This window comes from Phoca vitulina, unplaced genomic scaffold (genome assembly GCF_004348235.1).
Source record: "Phoca vitulina isolate PV1807 unplaced genomic scaffold, GSC_HSeal_1.0 scaffold4, whole genome shotgun sequence".
Taxonomy (NCBI): Eukaryota; Metazoa; Chordata; class Mammalia; order Carnivora; family Phocidae; genus Phoca; species Phoca vitulina.
Window position 1 is genome coordinate 68,005,583 of NW_022589707.1, and position 21,200 is coordinate 68,026,782.

Genomic DNA, 21,200 nt, shown 5'->3' on the forward strand with positions numbered 1-21,200 from the left:
AATAGCTTGGGGGAGATGTGTTTACCAAGATGCCTGCCGGGTTGAACACCGTCTTGTGAACAGTAATATCCATGACTCTCTGGGTATTATGTAGTCATTTTTATAGCTTCTGCATGGCTTGGCTCATACCAGCCTTTTTATTGGAAGGTGGCAAGTAGTGAACTTGTAAAGTTGGGAATATTGGAATCCCATATTTCATTTTAGAATGTTTGTCTTTAACCTAAAAATGAATTTGCTTAGTAAGGTGCAAGACTTGTTTGCTTTTTGTAAATATAAGGATTCAGAGCAACGAAACATAAATTCACTATTTCTAGATGATCAAGGGTGGTTTTAGAAGATGGTCAAGCTTTTTATTGTTTGAGTTTAAACTTAAAGGTGTGCTATTTGATTCATTAAGCATTTTAGGGTAACTCACGAAGGCTAGTTGGGCAGATGATGTAAAAATACTTTTTATTTGGCTTCTGTGTTCTTCCAGAAGGCCAAGGGACCATTTCCATCTCTTGGTTCCACTTTCTTTTCTTTCTTTTTTTTTTTTTAAAGATTTTATTTATTTATTTGACAGAGAGACACAGCGAGAGAGGGAACACAAGCAGGGGGAGTGGGAGAGGGAGAAGCAGGCTTCCCGCCGAGCAGGAAGCCAGATGTGGGGCTCGATCCCAGGACCCTGGGATCATGACCTGAGCCGAAGGCAGATGCTCAACGAATGAGCCACCCAGGCGCCCCTTGGTTCCACTTTCTGACAAGTTCTGTCGCTTCTATCTATTCTCCAACGTGCAGTAACCACCTCAAAGTGCTCATCAACTGATCCCAAGGCAATATAAGTAGACAGGAATACAGCGGTTGGTCCTACTTGGTGCTGTGATGCTTGAAGGCACAAACAAGTCTTTCACAGTAACTGGCATATCCTCTGAAGCTTACTAGGTGCCGGGCACTGGCCTAAGCTCATGTCACGCACTGCTGCCTTACTACTCTTATCCGCCTTTCACTGCAGATAAGAAGTTAGAAGACTGAGCTTTAGAAAGGTGAAGCAGCTTGCCTGGGATGATACAGCAGTTAAGTGAAGAGCTGGGATTTGAGCCAAAGCCAAAGCCACACTGCTAACCATCCCACTCTATTGGTGTAGACGTAGTTGGATGCCAACCACCAATTCTTCCTATCACCACTCCTTCTAATTTAAGGATGGCAAGGTAGCCAGGTGACTGAAAACATAAGTATGAGTGGTCTGTGGGGGAAAGCTGCAGGGATCGGAAAACTGCGTCTGTGGAGTGTTCTCGTTGCTTTGCAGGTATGCCTATTATTATAGTGGGATCGGGGCTGGAGTGCTGGTTGCTGCTTACATCCAGGTCTCCTTCTGGTGCCTGGCCGCTGGAAGACAGATACTCACAATTAGGAAACAGTTTTTTCACGCCATCATGCGACAGGAGATTGGCTGGTTTGACGTGCATGATGTGGGGGAGCTTAACAACCGGCTCACGGAGTAAGTACCTCGTTTTATGTTTAACTCAGACACGGTTCTTATTCTTACTTAGAAGAGATATCATCAGATCTGTTCAGAGATGTTAATGAATAACTCAGAAGTTATTATGAGACTGAATTCCTTCTGAGCAGCAACTATGTCTTACACATCCTTTGGTACCCACTACCCTGGCAGGGCATGAGGGGACTTGCATGATTAGCAATGAATGAGGGAGAACTGCCCGACTCAAAAAAGTCATCTGAGAGTGGTGTGGGAGAGCAACAATGTGATATTTTCTGAGGAAGTTTCTGAGCAAAATCCTGGATATAAACTAATTGTCCCACACTCAGAACACAACAGCTGAATGGATTCAGTTCTCTGTTTACAATTCTCATGTTTATTTCTAACACTGCTGTTCTTTTAGTGATGTCTCCAAAATCAATGAAGGAATTGGTGACAAAATTGGAATGTTCTTCCAGTCAATAGCAACGTTTTTCATCGGTTTTATAGTGGGATTTACACGTGGTTGGAAGCTAACCCTTGTGATTTTGGCCATCAGTCCTGTTCTTGGACTGTCAGCTGCTATCTGGGCAAAGGTGGGTAAGGCATGTAAATCCAGACTTTATACTGTGCCCACTTCACCCCCCGCCATGGTGGAAGTCTGTTTTTATATCACATGATGACCTAGACTCTATACTTGATACTTGGTTTTATTTTATTTTATTATTTATTTTTTTATTTAAATTCAAGTTAGTTAACATATAGTGTAGTATTGGTTTCAGGAGTAGAATTTAGTGATTCATCACTTACATATAATATCCAATGCTCATCACAAGTGTCCTCCTTAATACCCATCACTCATTTAGCCCATCCCCCTCCTACCTCCCCTCCAGCAACTGTTAGTTTGTTCTCTATAGTTAAGTCTCTTATGATTTGTCTCCCTCTCTCTCTTTATTTTATTCTTCCTTCGCTTCCCCTTTATTCATTTATTTTGTTTTTAAAATTCCATATATGAGTGAAATCATATATTTGTCTTTCTCTGACTGACTTATTTTGCTTAGCATAATACACTCTAGCTCTATCCACGTCATTGCAAATGGCAAGATTTCATTCTTTTTGGCAGTCGAGTAATATTCATATATATATATATACATACACACACACACACACACACACACACACACACAAACGCACCAATTCTTCTTTATCCATTCATCAGTAGATGGACATTTGGGCTCTTTATAATTTGGCTATTGTTGATAGTGCTCTATAAACACTGGGGTGCATATGCCCCTTCGAATCTGTATTTTTGTACCCTTTGGGTACACACCTAGTAGTGTAATTTCTGGGTTGTAGGGTAGTTCTATTTTTTTTACTTTTTGAGGAACCTCCATACTATTTTCCAGAGTGGCTGCACCAGCTTGCGTTCCCACCAACAGTGTAAGAGGGTTCCCCTTTCTCTGCATCCTCACCAACGTCTATTGTTTCTTGAGTTGTTAATTTTAGCCCTTCCGACCGGTAGTATCTCATTATGGCTTTGATTTGTATTTCCCTGATGATGAGTGATGCTGAGTATTTTTTCATGTGTCTTTTAGCCATTTGTATGTCTTCTTTGGAGAAATGTCTGTTCATGTCTTTTACCCATTTCTTAACTGGATTATTTATTTTTTGGGTGTTGATTTTCATGAGTTCTTTATTGATTCTGGATACTAGCCTTTTATCTGATATGTCATTTGTAAATGTCTTCTCCCATTCCGTTGGTTGCCTTTTAGTTTTGTTGATTGTTTCCTTCACTTTGCAGAAGATTTTTATCTTGATGAAGTCCCAGTACTTCATTTTTGCTTTTGTTTCCCTTGCCTCTGGAGACATGTCGAATATGAAGTTGCTGCAGCCGAGGTCAAACAGTTTGCTGCCTGTGTTCTCCTTGAGGATTTTGATGGATTCCTGTCTCACATTTGGGTCTTTCGTCCATTTTGAGCCTATTTTTATGTATGGTGTAAGAATATGGTCCAGTTTCATTCTTCTGCATGTGGCTGTCCAATTTTCCCACCACCATTTGTTGACGAGACTGCCTTTTTCCCATTGGACATTCTTTCCTACTTTGTTGAGGATTACTTGACCTTAGAGTTGAGGGTCCATTTCTGGGCTCTCTGTTCTGTTCCATTGATCTATGTGTCTGTTTTTGTGCCAGTACCATATGTCTTGATGATTACAGCTTTGTAATACAGCTTGAAGTCTAGGATTATAATGCCTCCTGCTTTGCTTTTCTTTTTCAACTTTCCTTTGGCTACTCAGGGTCTTTTCTGATTCCATACAAATTTTAGGATTGTTTGTTCTAGTTCTGTAAAAAATGCTGGTGGTATTTTGGTATTTTGATCAGGATTGCATTCAATGTGTAGATTGCTTTTGGTAATATAGATATTTTAACAATATTTGTTCTTCTGATCCGTGAGCATGGAACGTTTTTCCATTTCTTTGTGTCTTCTTCAATTTCTTTTGTAAGTGTTCTATGGTTTTCAGTGTACAGATATTTTACCTCTTTGGTTAGGTTTATTCCTAGGTATCTTATGGTTTTTTTGCGCAATTGTAAATGGAATTGATTCCTTGATTTCTCTTTCTACTGCTTCACTATTTGTGTAAAGAAATGCAACAGATTTCTGTATGTTGATTTTATATCCTGCAACTTTGCTGAATTTGTGTAAGTTCTAGCAATTTTTTGGTGGAGTCTTTTAGGTTTTCTACATAGAGTATCATGTCTTCTGCAAATAGTGAAAGTCTGACTTCTTCCTTGCCGATTTGGATGCCTTTTGTTTCTTTTTGCTGTCTGATTGCTGCGGCTGGGACTTCCAGTACTATGTTGAACAACAGTGATGAGAGTGGACATCCCTGTTGTGTTCCTGACCTTAGGAGAAAAGCGCTCAGTTTTTCCCTGTTGATGATGATATTAGCTGTGGGTCTTTCATATATGGCCTTTATGATGTTGAGGCATGTTCTTCAATCCCTACTTTCCTGAGGGTTTTTATCAAGAAAGGATGTTGTATTTTGTCAAATGTGTTTTCTACATCTATTGAAAGGATCCTTTCTTTTATTAATGTGGTGTATTATATTGATTGATTTGCGGATATTGAAACTTCCCTGAAGCCCAGGAATAAATCCCACTTGATGGTGGTGAATAATTCTTTCAATGTACTGTTGAATTCAATTTGCTAATATCTTGTTGAGAATTCTTGTATCCATGTTCATTGGGGATATTGGTCTGTAATTCTCCTTTTTAGTGGGATCTTTGTCTGGTTTCGGAATCAAGGTAATGCTGGCCTCATAGAATGAGTTTGGAAGTTTTCCTTCCATTTCTATTATTTTGGAACAGTTTCAGAAGGACAGATATTAACTCTTCTTTATTTTATTTTTTTTCTTTTTTAAAGATTTTATTTATTTATTTGCGAGAGAGAGAGTGAGAGAGAACATGAGAGGAGAGAGGGTCAGAGGGAGAAGCAGACTCCCCACTGAGCAGGGAGCCCGATGCGGGACTCGATCCCAGGACTCCAGGACCATGACCTGAGCCGAAGGCAGTTGCTTAACCAACTGAGCCACCCAGGCACCCCAACTCTTCTTTAAATATTTGGTAGAATTCCCCTGGGAAGCCATCTGGCCCTGGACTCCTGTTTGTTGGGGGATTTTTGATTACTGCTTCAATTTCTTTGGTGGTTATGGGTCTGTTCAAGTTTTCTATTTCTTCCTGTTTCAGTTTTGGTAGTTGATATGTTTCTAGGAATTTTTCCATTTCTTCCAGATTGCCCAATTTGTTGGCATATAAGTGCTCATAATATTCTTTTATAATTGTTTGTATTTCTGTGGTGTTGGTTGTGATCTCTCTTCTTTCTTTGTAATTTTATTTGTTTGGGTCCTTTCTCTTTTCTTTTTGATAGTCTAACTGGAGTTTATCAATTTTGTTAATTCTTTCAAAGAACCAGCTCCTAGTTTCATTGATCTGTTCTACTGTTCTTTTTTTAATTTCTATATCATTTGTTTATGCTCTAATCTTTATTATAGCATTTTTTATTTTGGCCTGAATAGTTTTTAGGTCTTTTATCTCTGCAGCAAGGTTTCTCTCGTGTCTTCTATACTTCTTTCAAGCCCAGCTAGTATTCTTATGACTATTGTTCTAAATTCTTGCTCAGATATATTACTTACATTGGTTTTGAGAAAATCCCTGGTTCTGATTTCTTCTTGATCTTTCTTTCATTCTTTCTTTCTTTCTTTTTTGATCTTTCTTTTGAGGAGAATTCTTCTATCTTGTCATTTTATAGGTTTCCTGTTCCTGAGAGTAATGCTATATTAAGAAGGTGTCATACACTGTCCAGGGTCTGGTGCATTAGGAAGTGTTTGTGGTGTATGCTGTGCGCACTCGGCTGTTATGTTTTGGCTGTTCTTTCCCATAGGTCAGTCCTCTGCAGAGTTCCTCCTTGCTCATAGTGGGGGCTATTTGGACTTTTAGCTAGGTGTGCTTTGATTTATTTGTTAAAATAAGCTACTTAGGAAAATGTCCAGGAAAACTGCAGCAAAGCCCCGTCCTCAGCTGGTCAGGTCCGTCAGGTCCTCCCTGAGAACATGGTCTAAATTGTCCTGAACCTGTAGGAGCACCTCAATTTGTTCAAATCAGTGGGAATAAGTGGCTGTAACCTCACTAAGTCCTACCCCTGCCAGGACTCCATGCTGTCCTGTACCATGTGGTTATTTGAGAAAGGGATAAGCTAGAAAGAAGTAGCTCTCACATCTCATCCCCTGACTTCATATAAAAGGCATGCTCAACTCTTTTTTTTTTTTTTAAGATTTTATTTATTTACTTGAGGTGGGGAGGCAAGCAAGAGAGGAAAAGCACAACCAGGGGAGGGGCACATGGGGCTCGATCCCAGGACTCGGGGATCATGACCTGAGCCAAAGGCAGACACTTAACTGACTGAGCCATCCAGGGGCCCCAAGGCACACTCAACTCTTAAAGAGCTGTGTACTTTGTAGAAAATTCCATATTCACAAAGATTCAAGTTCACTAAACAACACATATGTCCCATTCAGCTAACATTATTGATTTTAATGTTTTTTAGGTTTTGTTTAATTTGTAAATTGATTTAACAGTTGTGTCAGTGTTATAAATAGTTCTCTAATGTTTAACATATTTAAATCCATTGGTATGAAAATAATTTTCAAAACATAGATACTTTCTAGTCCCCTATGCATGCAAATCCAAGCCTGCAGTTTTTTCTCCCAATCACGAAGGCAAAACAGTATCATTGGCCCTCCCCACCTCTGCACACAGGCCTCTGATGATCTTGTAAAACTTATTTTCCCTTTCAAGGCTGGGTATGGTGTTCATTTTAAACTGATTTGATGTAAGAGTGGGTGGTGGTAGAGATTGGTCCAGTTTGTAATTTCTGTTGGGTTCACCACAACTTAGAGAAAGCACAACAAATTCATTTGGCAAAAGCATATAAGATACTGGTAGGCCAACCAAAGTCAAGCCTAACACAAAATAAATAAGATGGTAAATACTAAGAAGTTGTAAAAATTTTACCCTGTAGGATGGATATTATTTTGATATTACAAACAATAACTACCATTTATTGAACATCTACTATGTCAGGAAAGTACATATTATCCTTCTGAAGTATAGGTATTATCTTATTTAGCACAGGAAGAAATTGAAGTTCTGAGGACTCTGTTAATTTGTTACTGAGAGTAGCAGTGTGTAAATGATATTCTAGGTGGTTAAAATGCATTTCTCTATTGGTCAGCTGAAATACTTGGCAAAAGCTTATGTGCTAATCAGTTTTTCTGTTTACTCTTCATGTCAGTATTTATTGAAGAACTGTTTAATATGCATTGATGTCTGTTCTAGTTAAGTTAGGAAAACAGACAGAAAGTTAATCTTTTAATAACTATGCATTGCTTCGGATACTATTTATTTCATAAATGGAGCTGTGGGCTTATTGCTGGAGACCTAAGTTTTAATCGTCATTCTGCCATAAAGTTTTGTTATGATTTCAGACTAATTTCCCAAGTTCTCTGGTTAGCAGCCATGTTAAAAAAGAAATGTGGCCCAGCCTGGGAAGCTTCTTTGTCCCTGTGACCCTTTGGCTCTTCTCTCTAACAGGGGCAAGAAGGAAGAACAAGAAGGGACCCAGTCACAGTAAGCTTCCTTTCCCAGTAAGCAGCTTTAGACCAGTATGCTGGTGACTGGTGTCTTCCACCCAGAGACACTGGGGCAGCCAGAGGGCACAGGCAGGGGAAACCCCCACACACTGCCTCCACCGAGAGATAGCTGGTAGGCTGACCTTTTAGAATCCATTTCCACTCCCTCAGGTAGCAGAAACAGAGGCTGTTAAGAGTACTTGCATCTCAAGATAAACCATGCTAACCAAAATAATGCACAAAGGCTCTGAATAGGAAACTGCCACTGGAACCACAGGTCACACAAGTAGGCCAGGAATTTCAAACTAAGCCCACACAAGGTGACGGCTTGCTAAAATTCAGGATTTAAATAGGACCCTTTCTCCTAGCATACCAGACAAAATGTCCAGGATACAATAAAAAGTCACTTGTCATACGAAGAACCAAGAAAATCACAACTTGAATGAGAAAAAAAACAAAAAAACAAAAAACAATGAACTGACACTGAGATAAGTCAAATATTAGATTTATTGGACATGGATTTTGAAATGGCCACCATAAAAATGTTTCACTAATCAATTACAAATTCTCTCAAAATATAAGAAAAACTGGGCAATATCAGCAATGGAGTAGAAGATCTAAAAACAGGATGAAATGAGGGTGCCTGGGTAGCTCAGTCGGTTAAATGGCTGCCTTCGGCTCAGGTCATGATCCTGGAGACCCAGGATCGAGTCTCACATCGGGCTCCCGGCTCAGCGGCTGCTTCTCCCTCTGACCCTCCCCCCTCTCATGTGCTCTCTCTCTCTCTCATTCTCTCTCTCTCAAACAAATAAATAAAGTCTTTAAAAAAAACAGGATGAAATGAAATGAGAAAATGGAAAGATACAACAGCAAAACTAGGGGTCACGGTGGACTGTCTCAGTCTCCCTGAGTGGAGAATCTGTACCTGGAGAGAGAACAGTGGAATTCACTGACCTCGGAAACAGAGAGAAAATGAAAAGAGCTTCAGGGATCTGTGGGACAATAACAGAAATGCCAACATTTGTCACCAGTGGAGTCTCAAAGGAAGAGGAGAAAGAGAGGAGGGTAGAAGATGTACTGAAACTAACCATAAATTAAAACAGATCTAAACCTTCAGTCCATGAAAATAATATGCCAAAGGAGCACGTTTTGGGTGGCAAATTCTGCTTCCTTTTAGTTGCTTTGAGACGTCAGGAAGGTCTAGTGTGTAAGTGGGTTATTGCTTTGGGTACCAAAGAAGATGGGTACATGCGGCACCGTATCTGCACATAGAACATGGTTAATGGATGTTCACTTGCCTTCACCCACGCATTCTTGTTACGGGACAAGGGTCTGTTGCCTGATGGGCTGCATGCCAAACACGGACACCGCTTTTGTGGCAGAGAGAAAGGGTTTTATTACAGGACGCCAAACAAGGAGGTGAGAGAAAATTTCTCAATTCTGCCTCCCTGAAGGGTTACTGTGGGGTGTATTTAAGGATAAGGGGTTAAGATGTCTCAGGGTGTGTAGGTTGAATGGAATAAGGTGATTGGACCTAGGGAAAAAAGGAAGTGTCCTCCTTTCCAAGTGTGTGCATTCAGGAATCATGCCTTCTCATGGGACACATGTTCATTAAATGTCAGCATAAGAAGGACGGGGGTGGAGGTGGGGAGACCGTGGGGTGCATCATCAAAGAGGTTCCTTTTTTTTCACTCTTGATCCCTTTTGCGCCCCCGCAAGAATTCTTCCTTGATTTGCTCTCGTCTCAGCTGGTCTTACCAATCGTCTGTCAACCTCTGCAAAACAGGCTCATAAGTCAGTCAAATTAACCACAATTTCCTCACAGAGTAGTCATGTATTTGTTAACTCAGCAGCATCAGTTTCATTCTTAAATCTATCACATCTCCTTTTACATTCACATGCAGCAAAAGAAGTGCACTGTTAAAATCAAAACAACTTTGAGCTTTTTACTGATACTACTTGTATAAATGAGTACGCAAATCCTTCGGAATTACTTATTGAAAGAGTGTAATGCTGTTTAATTAGAACTTCATTATCAATTGCTTGCATGTAACCCTTCGGTGGCTGACTACATAGGCATTCCAGGTACAAATAGTAACATCGTCCTCTGCACATGCTAGTTGATCCCATTTTCACAACAGGGTCCTCTGGGAGCCCAGGTCATATGTCAGTGCGTGGTTGCAGATAGAGAGAGGTTTGCGCTCCTTCCTGTCTGTTAATTCAGGCTTTGCAGCCATATGGACCCACCCTTGAATCTTAGATATTTCACTTAGTATCAAATTACTTTAACTTTTTCACCCCTTCATTTCCTCATATGTAAAGTAGGGAAAATAATATCTACCTCACTGTGCAGCTGAGAAGAGTAAATGAGATCCTGTGTATATAATCTACACTGTACTGTTCCACAGAATAAACACTCAGGAACCAATCAGAAGGATCAAAGAGCATGCATGAAATAAAGACCTCCCTGGTGGCTGAGTATATTGTTTTGCTCAGGAGCTCCAGCAAAGGGGAACACTCTCTTTCCCCTGGCCTCAGGAAAACCTTGAAATCCAGGGACCACATGGTGCTTGGTCCTCTGCATTTTTCTGGTCTCCCGCCTTGACACTGCTGATCCAGAGGACAATTAGCAATTGCTGTGTTCAGCTCATACCGTCTTTCCTTGATGTAATTAATGCCTTTTTTTCCTCATTTTGTTTATGATTATAGTATATACCTCCTTTTCTGAAATTTAAGATCTCCCCAAAGTCCCAGTTTTATTTATTTAGATGAGGATCCATGAGAATTGGTGAAAAAATAAGAATTTTAAATTATTGTATACCATCTCAGTCCAAAAAGAATTTGAAGTGGCTAACAGCGTGAATATATACATATATATACTTAAAAACAGAACATCATGACCAAAATCAAATTTATTCTATAGATACATTAGCATACACGGATCATTGGTGTATATATTTATTTTTATTTCACAAAAGATAAAATTAACTTTGTAAAAAATTTTAAATGATCTGAAATTGCATTTTTAAACAGATACTGTCTTCATTTACTGATAAAGAACTGTTGGCATATGCAAAAGCTGGAGCAGTAGCTGAAGAGGTCTTAGCGGCAATCAGAACTGTGATTGCCTTTGGAGGACAAAAGAAAGAACTTGAAAGGTTTGAGTTTTTTATTTTAAGTTGCTAGTAATTTTAAATTGTTTCATTGTATATGCCCTTCATATTCTGGAAAAGTTGTAATTTTAGTTGTACTCTTCTTATATCTGCTAATCCAAAACATTTTCTAGAATGTTCTAGGTGGGTAGTGACAATAAAATAGTTTCTTAAGGCTGAAACATATTTTATAACTGATGATAATTTTTCCCCATTAAGTCAATTCTTCATTCTCTAAGACTAAATGAGTATTTTGTATAAGATCTAGGGATACATTTTAATCTGTGGTTTGTTTCCCCTCTTGCTGGGGCTCCTCATCAATTGGGTTATGCTCCATGATTTGGAAGATAAAAATATAACTGAAAAGCACATTTGTACAAAATTTCAAAATCTTTATTATGTGCTGTTTAGTATTTTTTTTATAACTGTCCCCTTTTATTAGATTTCTGAGAGTGTAGATGGTAAATTTATTGCAGTGTATAATATGCATCAGATCCACTGATTTCTGAACAGTGACAGACTCTATTGAATATATGTTACAATTGAATATATGTTATAATCTGATATAGTATTTTAATGTTACGAATGTATGAGTATTTGGATATTAGGAAATACTAAACTGTATTTTTTTGGAACATTATACATTGTTGGTAGAGCCATAAGGAAAACAAGGGAATTTTGATAAGTCAGAATGATAGTTACTCCTGGGGGAGAAGAGGCGTGGGTAATAAGAGTGAGACACATAGCGGGGGTTTCTGTAGTTGTGGTGTAGTATTTTGTTTCTTGACCTCAGTTGTGCTGACATGGGTGTGCACTGCATAATTATTTTTTATACTGTACCTGTGCATTTTTAGTATACTTTTGTTCATATGATTTATTTCATACCCACAAAGATGTCCTCTGAGAATAATTTGATGGCTAAGCACCATAGTTTAAAGGAGAGTAATAACTATGTTCTCTCTCAATTCTTTGCTTTTGCTTAAAATATGTCTGACTAGGGCGCCTGGGTGGCTCAGTTGGTTAAGCGACTGCCTTCGGCTCAGGTCATGATCCTGGAGTCCCTGGATCGAGTCCCGCATCGGGCTCCCTGCTCGGCAGGGAGCCTGCTTCTCCCTCTGACCCTCCCCCCTCTCATGTGCTCTGTCTCTCTCATTCTCTCTGTCTCAAATAAATAAATAAAATATTTAAAAAAAAAAAAAAAATATGTCTGACTAATAAAATGGGAAATCTTGCTTAATGATCAGGCAAGCATCCAATCAAATACAACCCTTCCTCTTTGGAAGTTAAATTCTTTCAAGGGGAGGGGAAGGCTAAAGACAACCGCAAATAACAAACTACTATACCAGTTGGGTAAATATTATTTGGGGATATAAACAGTCTTTTAAAGTCAGGGGGGTACTATTTAGATGATTCAGAAAAGTCTTCTCTGAATAGTTTATGTTTCAGCAAACAGAGAATGAAGTTTTGAACTCAGATTCTTTTGCAGTTTTTCTCAGTGGAAAGGTGGACCAGAGAAAGAATACGTCCACCAACACAAGGAGACAAATAAAACTTTTCTGCTTCTGCCTAGTTTCTGAGCTGGGGGAGAGCATCTCCTTATAGAAATCAAAATCTCAGGCCTCACCCTCAGGTGCACTTAGGGCCTGAATTTATTAAACTCTGTGAACGAGGGAGTGCTCTCTCCCCAAAACAAGATTTCACATTAAAAATGAATCTTAGTCCAATGAAACCACTAGGGTGTCCAGTTGAAGAAATGAAAACTTGCTGAAAATTAATTAAGCACCCAAATTAAGAACTTAGAAAAAGAACAACAGAGTAAAAGAAGTATAAGGAGGGAATAATAAGTAGCAAAAATTAACAGAATAGAAAATAAATGTAAGAAAGCAGAAGCTTGACAAATCCATAAACTAATTCTTCAAAAAGACTAATAAATAACCAAGTATTTGCAAATTTAATCAAGAATTAAAAAAGAATAAATAAGGAAAAATTGCTACAGATAAAAAAATTTTATTTTAAAAAAAGTACAGCTTTATACCAATAAATTTTAAAACGCTGATGAAATAGACAATATCCTAGAAAAATATAGGCTAAAACTCTCACTTAGGGGGAAGAAAACTTGAGTAGACCTACAATTGTTAAAGGAATTAAATCCAAAGTTAAAAATATCCACCTTCTGCCCTTATATACACAGCAAAACCCAGAGAGTCCAGATAATTTTACAGACAAGTTCTCCCAAAACTTGAAGAAAGAGATAATCCTATGTTATAGAAATTGTTTCAGAGAATGAGAAAAAAATATATTGAAAGTTGTGAATTCATTTTATGAGGCCAGTGTAACTTTGAAGCCACAATCAGGCAGATATATGAGAAAGGAAAATTATAAAGCAAATTCACTTAAAACATAGATGCAGAAGGTCTACATAAATTATTAGCTAAACAAATCCATGTGAAAAATATCAGATTAAAAAAAATCTTGAACTTATTAGCTTTATCCCATGAGTGCAAAGATGGCTTAGCATTAGGAAATCTATTAATATAATTAAGCACATTAACAGATTGAAAGGAAGAGACGTTTTGTATTGATGGGTGGGGGGGAAACATTAAATACATATGATTTACTCAAAACTAGGAGTAAGAATTAATTTTCTTAATATAGAGTATATACCAGAGATACATAAGGAAACATCATACTTAATGGTGCAATGTGCAAAGCATTCCTTAAAATACTGAATGAAACAGATATATCTGCTGGCATTATTTCTACTTAGTGTTGAACTGGTACTAGATAATAACACCAACAAAACAGGTAAGAGTAAGAATAATAAAAACAAAACAAAAAAGAAATAAAAGCTAGAACGGTTGGAAAACAAGAAGCAAAATTGTCATTATTCACAGATGATATGATCGTACGCACAGAAATTCCAGTAGACTCTGCAGACTAACAAGGCTCAGTGAGATCTCTGGGCATCTGATCACAATTCAGAGAAAATTGCTGTGAAACCAGCAATGAATGATAATAAATAGAACTGCATTGATTCTAACATGCACATTTTTCTCTCACAATGCTGAAATTAAGATAAATTCTACAATCAGTGCCATCTTATAATTGCTGTGGATCTGGATTGAAGTCAGTCCTTACAGGCAGGATTTGTGTTTGCTTGTGCCATTCACTGGGGATGGTATTAACCTAAGACCACCTTACGTGAATTCTTTGTCTAGGAGTTCAGACCTGCATGCGTATTGTCTGTGGTTCAGATTCTCAGGGAGTTGTTTTTTCCTCCCTTTACTTGATGCCAGGGTTGAGACACACGAGTTTCCCTGCTGTCACTCTCCCTGGGGCGTGTGCTTATTATACTGAGGCCGTAGTCCTTTGGATCCCAGCTGTAGATTGATTATCCTACTAAACTCCTTAATCCTACAAAAAATAACAGAATAACACTAACTTCTCCCAATTAATGACATCCTAAATTTGATGAATATGATCATTTTTAAGAGGGAATATTATTAGCAATAAAAATTATAATTATGTATGGAATATAACATTAGTAAGGAGGGAAAAGACATCGTGGGAGTTAAGTCTGGTCTTCAGAACTCAGATAAATCTGATCATTTTAGTTCAGGAAAAGTTTAAATGAATTGAGTTTTATTTTTCCTAAAGAAGATGGGGATCAAATTTTTATTATAAGAATAAGCACATGGGCGCACACAACTCTATTCAGAGATGCATTTTCTGTGTTGCATCATTTCTTCAGAAGAGATTAGTTATTGGGATGTGTCTTTGAAAGGATATTCTCCCCTGGTGAATTGGAAATTAGTTTTGCCTTTAAATCAAGAGCAGATTTGGGACTACAACATGCTCGCCTCATTTTCTTTCCAGGTTGGCCATTTCTTGAAAGTTCATTCATTCAACAGACAGAGCCAGGGTCTACCACACGTACATGCTACGCTCTGGGTTTTCAATAATTAATTTTACTTTACGGCAGTCAGGGGAGGGCTCTCTGAGGAGGTTTCATCTAGGCTGAGACTTGAAGGATGAGGAAACGCCTACCCTGGTGGGAGTAGGGATAGAAGAGTCTTCCACATTTCCCGAGGTGGCAAACATTGGTGTGGTCTAGAAGATACCGTAAGGCTTGTATGCCTGGAGCTCTGTTGAGTGAGGGGAGATGGAGAAGAGAGGCAGTTGAAGGTGGTGGGGGCCATGGAGGAGTTAAGATTTGACTCCAAGGGCACAGGAGGTTGAGGGTCTTAAACAAAGGAAGGAGTATCCACATTATGTTTTAAGATTATTTCTCTGCCTGTAATTGGTTTGGTGAATGAGGAGAGGAGTTAAAGATTGGAGGCAGGGAGACCAGTGGAAAGGCTGTTGTAGCCTGGGTGAAAAGGCTTATGGTGCCCTGATGTGGACTGCAGGCAGGAGAGGGGAGACAGCTATCTAGATTTCAGATGTAATTTGGAAGTAGGATTGCTAAAACTATTCGTAGGCCAAATGTAATCTTCAGTTTTCTTTTTAGTTCTTTCCCTTCCTTTCTCTGCTTTTGCATGGACAAGTAATTAAGGTCTTAGTCTGACTTTCTCTTCCAATTAACAGGTGCAGGAGGAAGATGGCTCTCTTGGAATGGAAATTTAACCAGAATTTAGAATGAATTCAATTCCGTAGTATAAGAATAGCTTTATTCTCCTTAATTTTAAAATGATATTTTTCTCTCTTGTGTGTGTCTTACCGCTTAGTATTGATTTTTCTGCCTAACTAAAATTGTTTCTTGCTCTTGTAAGTGGTTGTTTGTGTCACTGATAAATATTTTCATAATATTTAAGAAGAATTTTTTAAAAACATCACTGTTTTTGTTATGTATCTTTAATCCATTTTAGGAACTGTGACTTTAATTACCATTCTTATACTAATGCTTTTAATGAGTAGGTGGTTTTAATTGGTGATTTTGTAGTGTGGTATTTTTTATCAAAACACCAATCAAAAAGCCTGTGTAAAAGTAGTATTGTTGATGTCTCTTTCCTCCTTACCCTCTTCCTTTTTTCATTTATCTTTTCTCGTATCTAAATGATTTTCTTCCTTGTTGCTGCTTCTTCTGAAAATGTTTCTTCTGGCTGCATGGTATAACAACATATCAGTGAAGTGAGTTCTGCATTAGTCTAGGTAAGCAAGAACTGATAGAAAGTAACAATAAAGGTGTGAGTCATATGCATTAAAGTTCCTTATTTGTAATTATGTGTTGTGGATGCCTCCTAATACCTTTTGCCTCAGGTCAACTCAAAAAGTGGGAAATAGATCAACCATTGAAACACGTTACTCAAAAATAATTTTTTTGCACTAAGATTATAACTGGCAAGTTAGGGACACACATTTTTGCAGAGAGAAACTCTAATAGTATGTTACTATTTTATCACTCTAAAGTTCTGTTTGAATTTGGCCTTTAGTGGATATAGGAGTCATGTAAGTTTCATTTGGTAGGCTTTGAACTGGTAAAGCAGCTAGTTAAAAAAAATCACGAAGGCAAGAGGGAACGCATACTTTTACCTGAGCAGAACTTGATCTCTGCTGTACATTCCAACTGGGGTGGGGGGGGATTCTTCCAAAGAAAATTAATATAATACTACATATTTGTATAGTCATGCTTTTATGGGTCGAAGACCTCAAAATATTAATTTTATATGGAAGTAAGTTCTTTCTACAGTTATGAACTTTTTCTTTCTGCAAGGTAATGTTCTAAGTTCCAGGGAGATGTGATTAAGAGGATAAAGAGTTTAAGACTCAATTATAATCTGTTCTATTTCTCTAATAATTTTACCTCAATTCTATATTTATGAAGATTCTTCTTTTTTTTTTTTTTAAGATTTTATTTATTTATTTGACAGAGAGAGACACAGTGAGAGAGGGAACACAAGCAGGGGGAGTGGGAGAGGGAGAAGCAGGCTTCCCACGGAGCAGGGAGCCCGATGCGGGGCTCGATCCCAGGACCCCGGGATCACGACCTGAGCTGAAGGCAGACGCTTAACGACTGAGCCACCCAGGCGCCCCTATGAAGATTCTTCTTAAGAGATACAGAGATAAGCTAATGGGGCCCACATTAAAAAAAAAAAGAAGAAAGAAAGAAAAGAAAAAGAAAAAGAATCTTCCTTAACGTTTCCTTAAACATTCAGTGGTTTAAAGACTTTACTTGTGGGCGCCTGGGTGGCTCAGTTGGTTAAGCGACTGCCTTCGGCTCAGGTCATGATCCCAGGGTCCTGGGATCGAGTCCCACATCGGGCTCCCGGCTCAGCGGGGAGCCTGCTTCTCCCTCTGACCCTCTCCTCTCTCATGCTGTTTCTCTCTCACTCGCTCTCCAATAAATAAATAAATAAAATCTTTAAAAAAAAAAAAAGACTTGTGTTGAGAACTTTTTAGCCTTATATCTGCTTTTTATTATTAAACTTAAAAGGCATGCAGATTTTAAAGGGAAAACACGGATATTTTCGTGGCTTCTTTTTGTCTTGCCTACAAAACAGTGCAAGTTCTGGAAGTTTACTAAACATTATTTCATGTATTTCATTATTGTTAAGGCCAGAGAAGAAGCTTTAGAATACTTTCCCCAAATTATTTAATCTCTGTAGAGAAGTAAGCCTCAGTTTACTCATCTACAAGAAGGGATTAAAACAGTGCTAACACCACAGGGTCAATGTATGAACAAAAGGAGAAAATGCGCGGTAAGCACCTACAACAGGGTTGGGCACATTCTAAGTACTTAATAACCATCATGCTATCTCGGCTCATTTCATATGATTTATGAGTATATGTGATAGTTTTTGTTACTTCTCCCAGGTACAACAAAAATTTAGAAGAAGCTAAGAGAATTGGGATAAAGAAAGCTATCACAGCCAACATTTCTATTGGTGCTGCTTTCCTGCTGATCTATGCATCATATGCTCTGGCATTCTGGTATGGGACCACCTTGGTCCTCTCCCATGAATATTCTATTGGACAAGTACTCACCGTAAGTGGTGTTATTTTAAGAAATGAGTCTCTCGTAAAAATTCCAATGAAGTTGAGTGGTGTTGGCTGGAGTGATGTTAGAGAATAGGTATTGAAGAACTATTGAATAATACAAAGAGCCATGTGCTACTAGATTAAAAAGTGGAAAGGAAATTAGATGTATTGAGCGTCTTCTTTGCAGATCCCTTGCACAGTTTGTCTTGAAGCCTAAATAATATTAACATCACTAATCCCTATAGCATGAAATCTCATTTGTTGAGATCATTTCTTTGTGGCAGGTTCAATGCTAAACATTTTATTTTTATTTTCTGGTTGACTATTCACAATGACAAATGACAAAATACACCATTTAACTATTTTTCAAATTCTTTTGAATGACAGCTAGTCCACCTTGCAAAGTTATGGAAGTATTAATTGTTACTCTTCCTTAAAGAATATTCTATTTGGAGGTTCTTGGCCTTATAGAACTTTGTACAAAACCAGAAAGCTTGCCATTTGAGCTATCCTCTTTTATTTCAAAGTGGTGAAATAGTTCATAAACAAAGCCCAATCTGTATTGTGATCTAATAAAGTACATACTGTTAGAAGGGTCACTCAGTTCCTTTTTCATAGGCTAATAAGCACAAGTATATTGTTGGTGACAGAATTTTGTTGAGTCCCTTAAAACAGTTCCCTTTCTCAGGAACCAGATTTGTAATGTGGATATAATAATTGTGTCATCCAAAATGTGCAAGGCTATTTAGTTAAGAATGGCATTTACCAAAAAGTTTTTATTAGGGTAGTAATGCTATTGGTGAACCTAGGTTGTAATAAGAAATGTGTTCTACTTAATTGTGATGTAGATATGCTGTTTAAAATCTTGTTTTCACTGATCTCAGAACTGCCTCATAAACTGGAAGCATGCAGAATATGAGTAAGAGCATGGGATTTGAAATCAGGCTGACTTGAATCAAATTCCAGCCACGTATTAACTATATGATTTGGGGTGGCCACATAGACTTTTCAAGTTTCTGCTACCTCTTTTGCCAAATGGAAATGGCAGGAATAATTTGCAATAACTTTAGTGTAGTTGTAAGTTCTAACTGAGGAAATGAATACAGAATCACTTAGCAAAATTTCTTCTGTGTAAATTATTGGGTAATTCCTGTGTGATTTAGAAAGAAATTAATAGTGATATTAGTTCTCTGTAACCCTGAACAATTTAAGTTGGGCAAAATGAAAAAAACAAAACCTGTTTATCAGACCTCAAAGAGAACACAGTCTGGTAGAAGGAAAGACAACCTGATCAAGAATAATGCCCTAGGGGCGGAGCAAGATGGTGGAGGAGTAGGAGAACTGGATTTCGTCTGGTCTCAGGAATTCAGCTGGATAGGGATCAAACCATTCTGAACACCTACAAACTCAACAGGAGATCGAAGAAAAGAATAGCAACAACTCTCTGAACAGAAAAGCGACCACTTTCTGGAAGGTAGGACGTGCGGAAAAGTGAATCCGAGGCGATATTCGGGAGGATAGACGGCAGGGGAGGGGCCTCCATCGGCCGCTTCTGGCAAGTGATAGAGCCGCGGAGCACAAAATCGGAACTTTTAGAAGTCGGCTCCACTGAGGGATGTCGCTCCAGTGGCTGAGCGGGGAGTGGAACCCTCGTGGGACAGTGTGGTCTCAGGACCCTTGGGGTCACAGAAAGACCGGGGGTGCCTGAGTGCGGCAGAGCTCCCAGGTATCGGAAGAGGGAAGCTGGCTGCAGAGACGGAGCTGAGGCGCGGGCTCTCAGCTCGGGGTTGCCATAAACCGTGATCCGCAGCACAGTCGGGCCACTGCTCTTCCAGCAGGGACCCAAAAAGCAGCAGATCCGGGGAGACTCCCCTTCCTCCCCTGGGAGGAGCGGCTCGGGAGCGCACCACAGGGATCTGCTGGATTTGGAGACTCCACACGGGGTCGGGTGCCAGAGATAGAAATGCTCAGTCACAGGCCGGGTGAACACGGAGTGCGGCCGGAGACCGGGGAGATGGGGGTGACTGACCGCTTTTCTCTGGGGGCTCACTGAGGAGTGGGGCCCCGAGTTCTCGGCTCCTCCGAGGTGGAGATTGGGAGGCCGCCATTTTCACTTTCCGCCTCCAAAGCTGTACGGAAAGCTTGCAGGGAACAAAAGCTCCCAAGAGCAAACCCGAGCAGATTACTTAGCCCGGACCGGGCAAGGGCGGGCAATTCCGCCTCCAGCAAAGACATTTGGGAACCACGGCAACAGGCCCCTCTCCCAGAAGATCAGCGAGAACAGCCAGCCAAGACCAAGTTTACCGATCAATGAGAACGGCAGAACTCCAGTGCTAGGGGAATACTGCACATAGAATCCATGGCTTTTTTACCATGATTCTGTAGTCTTTCAAAGCTAATTTTTTTTTTAACTGTATTTTTTTTTTTTTGAATTTTTCTTTTTCCCTTTTTCAACCAACATCTTATTAATCCCTTTTTTAAAAAACATTTTTATTTTTCATTTTTAGAGTCATATTCTATCCCTTCATAGTAGTTACCCATATTTTTGGCATATATATATAAGTTGTTCTCTCTTTAAAATTTTGAGATAGTTTCTTCTAACAGATCAAAATATACCCTAAATCTCTAGTGTATGGTTTTTTTCTACTCCCCTGCCTGATCACATTCTCTCCCTTTCTTTTTCTTTTTTTTTAAATCCTCTTCTTTCTTTTTTCAAAGAACTTATCAATTCCTTTTATAAAATTTTTTATAATTTCCATCTTTTTTTTTTTTTTTAAAGATTTTATTTATTTGTTTGACAGAGAGAGAGACAGCGAGAGAGGGAACACAAGCACGGGGAGTGGGAGAGGGAGAAGCAGGCCTCCCGCGGAGCAGGGAGCCCGATGCGGGGCTCGATCCCAGGACCCTGGGATCATGACCTGAGCCGAAGGCAGACGCTTAACGACTGAGCCACCCAGGTGCCCCTATAATTTCCATCTTTACAGTCATATTCCATCCCTTCATCGTATCAACCCTTATTTTTGTACATATATAAGTTTTTCTTTCTTTAAAATTTTGGGAGGCACTTTCTTCTAACAGACCAAAATACACCCAAAATCTAGTGTGTGCCACTGATCTATATACCAGCCTGATCATATTTGATCATATTCTGTTTTTTGTTTTGTTCTGTTTTTGTTTTTATCTTTATCTTTTTCTTTTTCTTTTTTCTCTCTTTCCCTTTCTTTTCCCCCTGCTTCAGGTCTTTTCTGATTTGTTTAGAGGATATTGTCTGGGGACGTTGTTACCCTGTTAGCATTTTGTTCTCTCATTAATCTATTCTCCTCTGGACAAAATGACAAGATGGAAAAAATCACCTCAACAAAAAGAACAAGAGGTAGTACTGACTGCCAGGGACCTACTCAATACGGACATTAGTACGATGCCGGATC

At 38.9% G+C, this 21,200-nt stretch overlaps 1 protein-coding gene across 1 annotated transcript in view; it reads left to right on the plus strand.

Annotated features, from left to right (window-relative positions):
* The window catches only part of ABCB1 (ATP binding cassette subfamily B member 1), a 125,883-nt gene that overhangs the window by 40,401 nt on the left and 64,282 nt on the right, over positions 1–21,200 (plus strand). The window contains exons 6-9 of the mRNA XM_032402254.1: positions 1,286–1,477; positions 1,881–2,052; positions 10,676–10,800; positions 17,608–17,779. Of these exons, the coding sequence (XP_032258145.1) occupies positions 1,286–1,477; positions 1,881–2,052; positions 10,676–10,800; positions 17,608–17,779 (661 nt within the window). The remainder of the gene's footprint in view (positions 1–1,285; positions 1,478–1,880; positions 2,053–10,675; positions 10,801–17,607; positions 17,780–21,200) is intronic.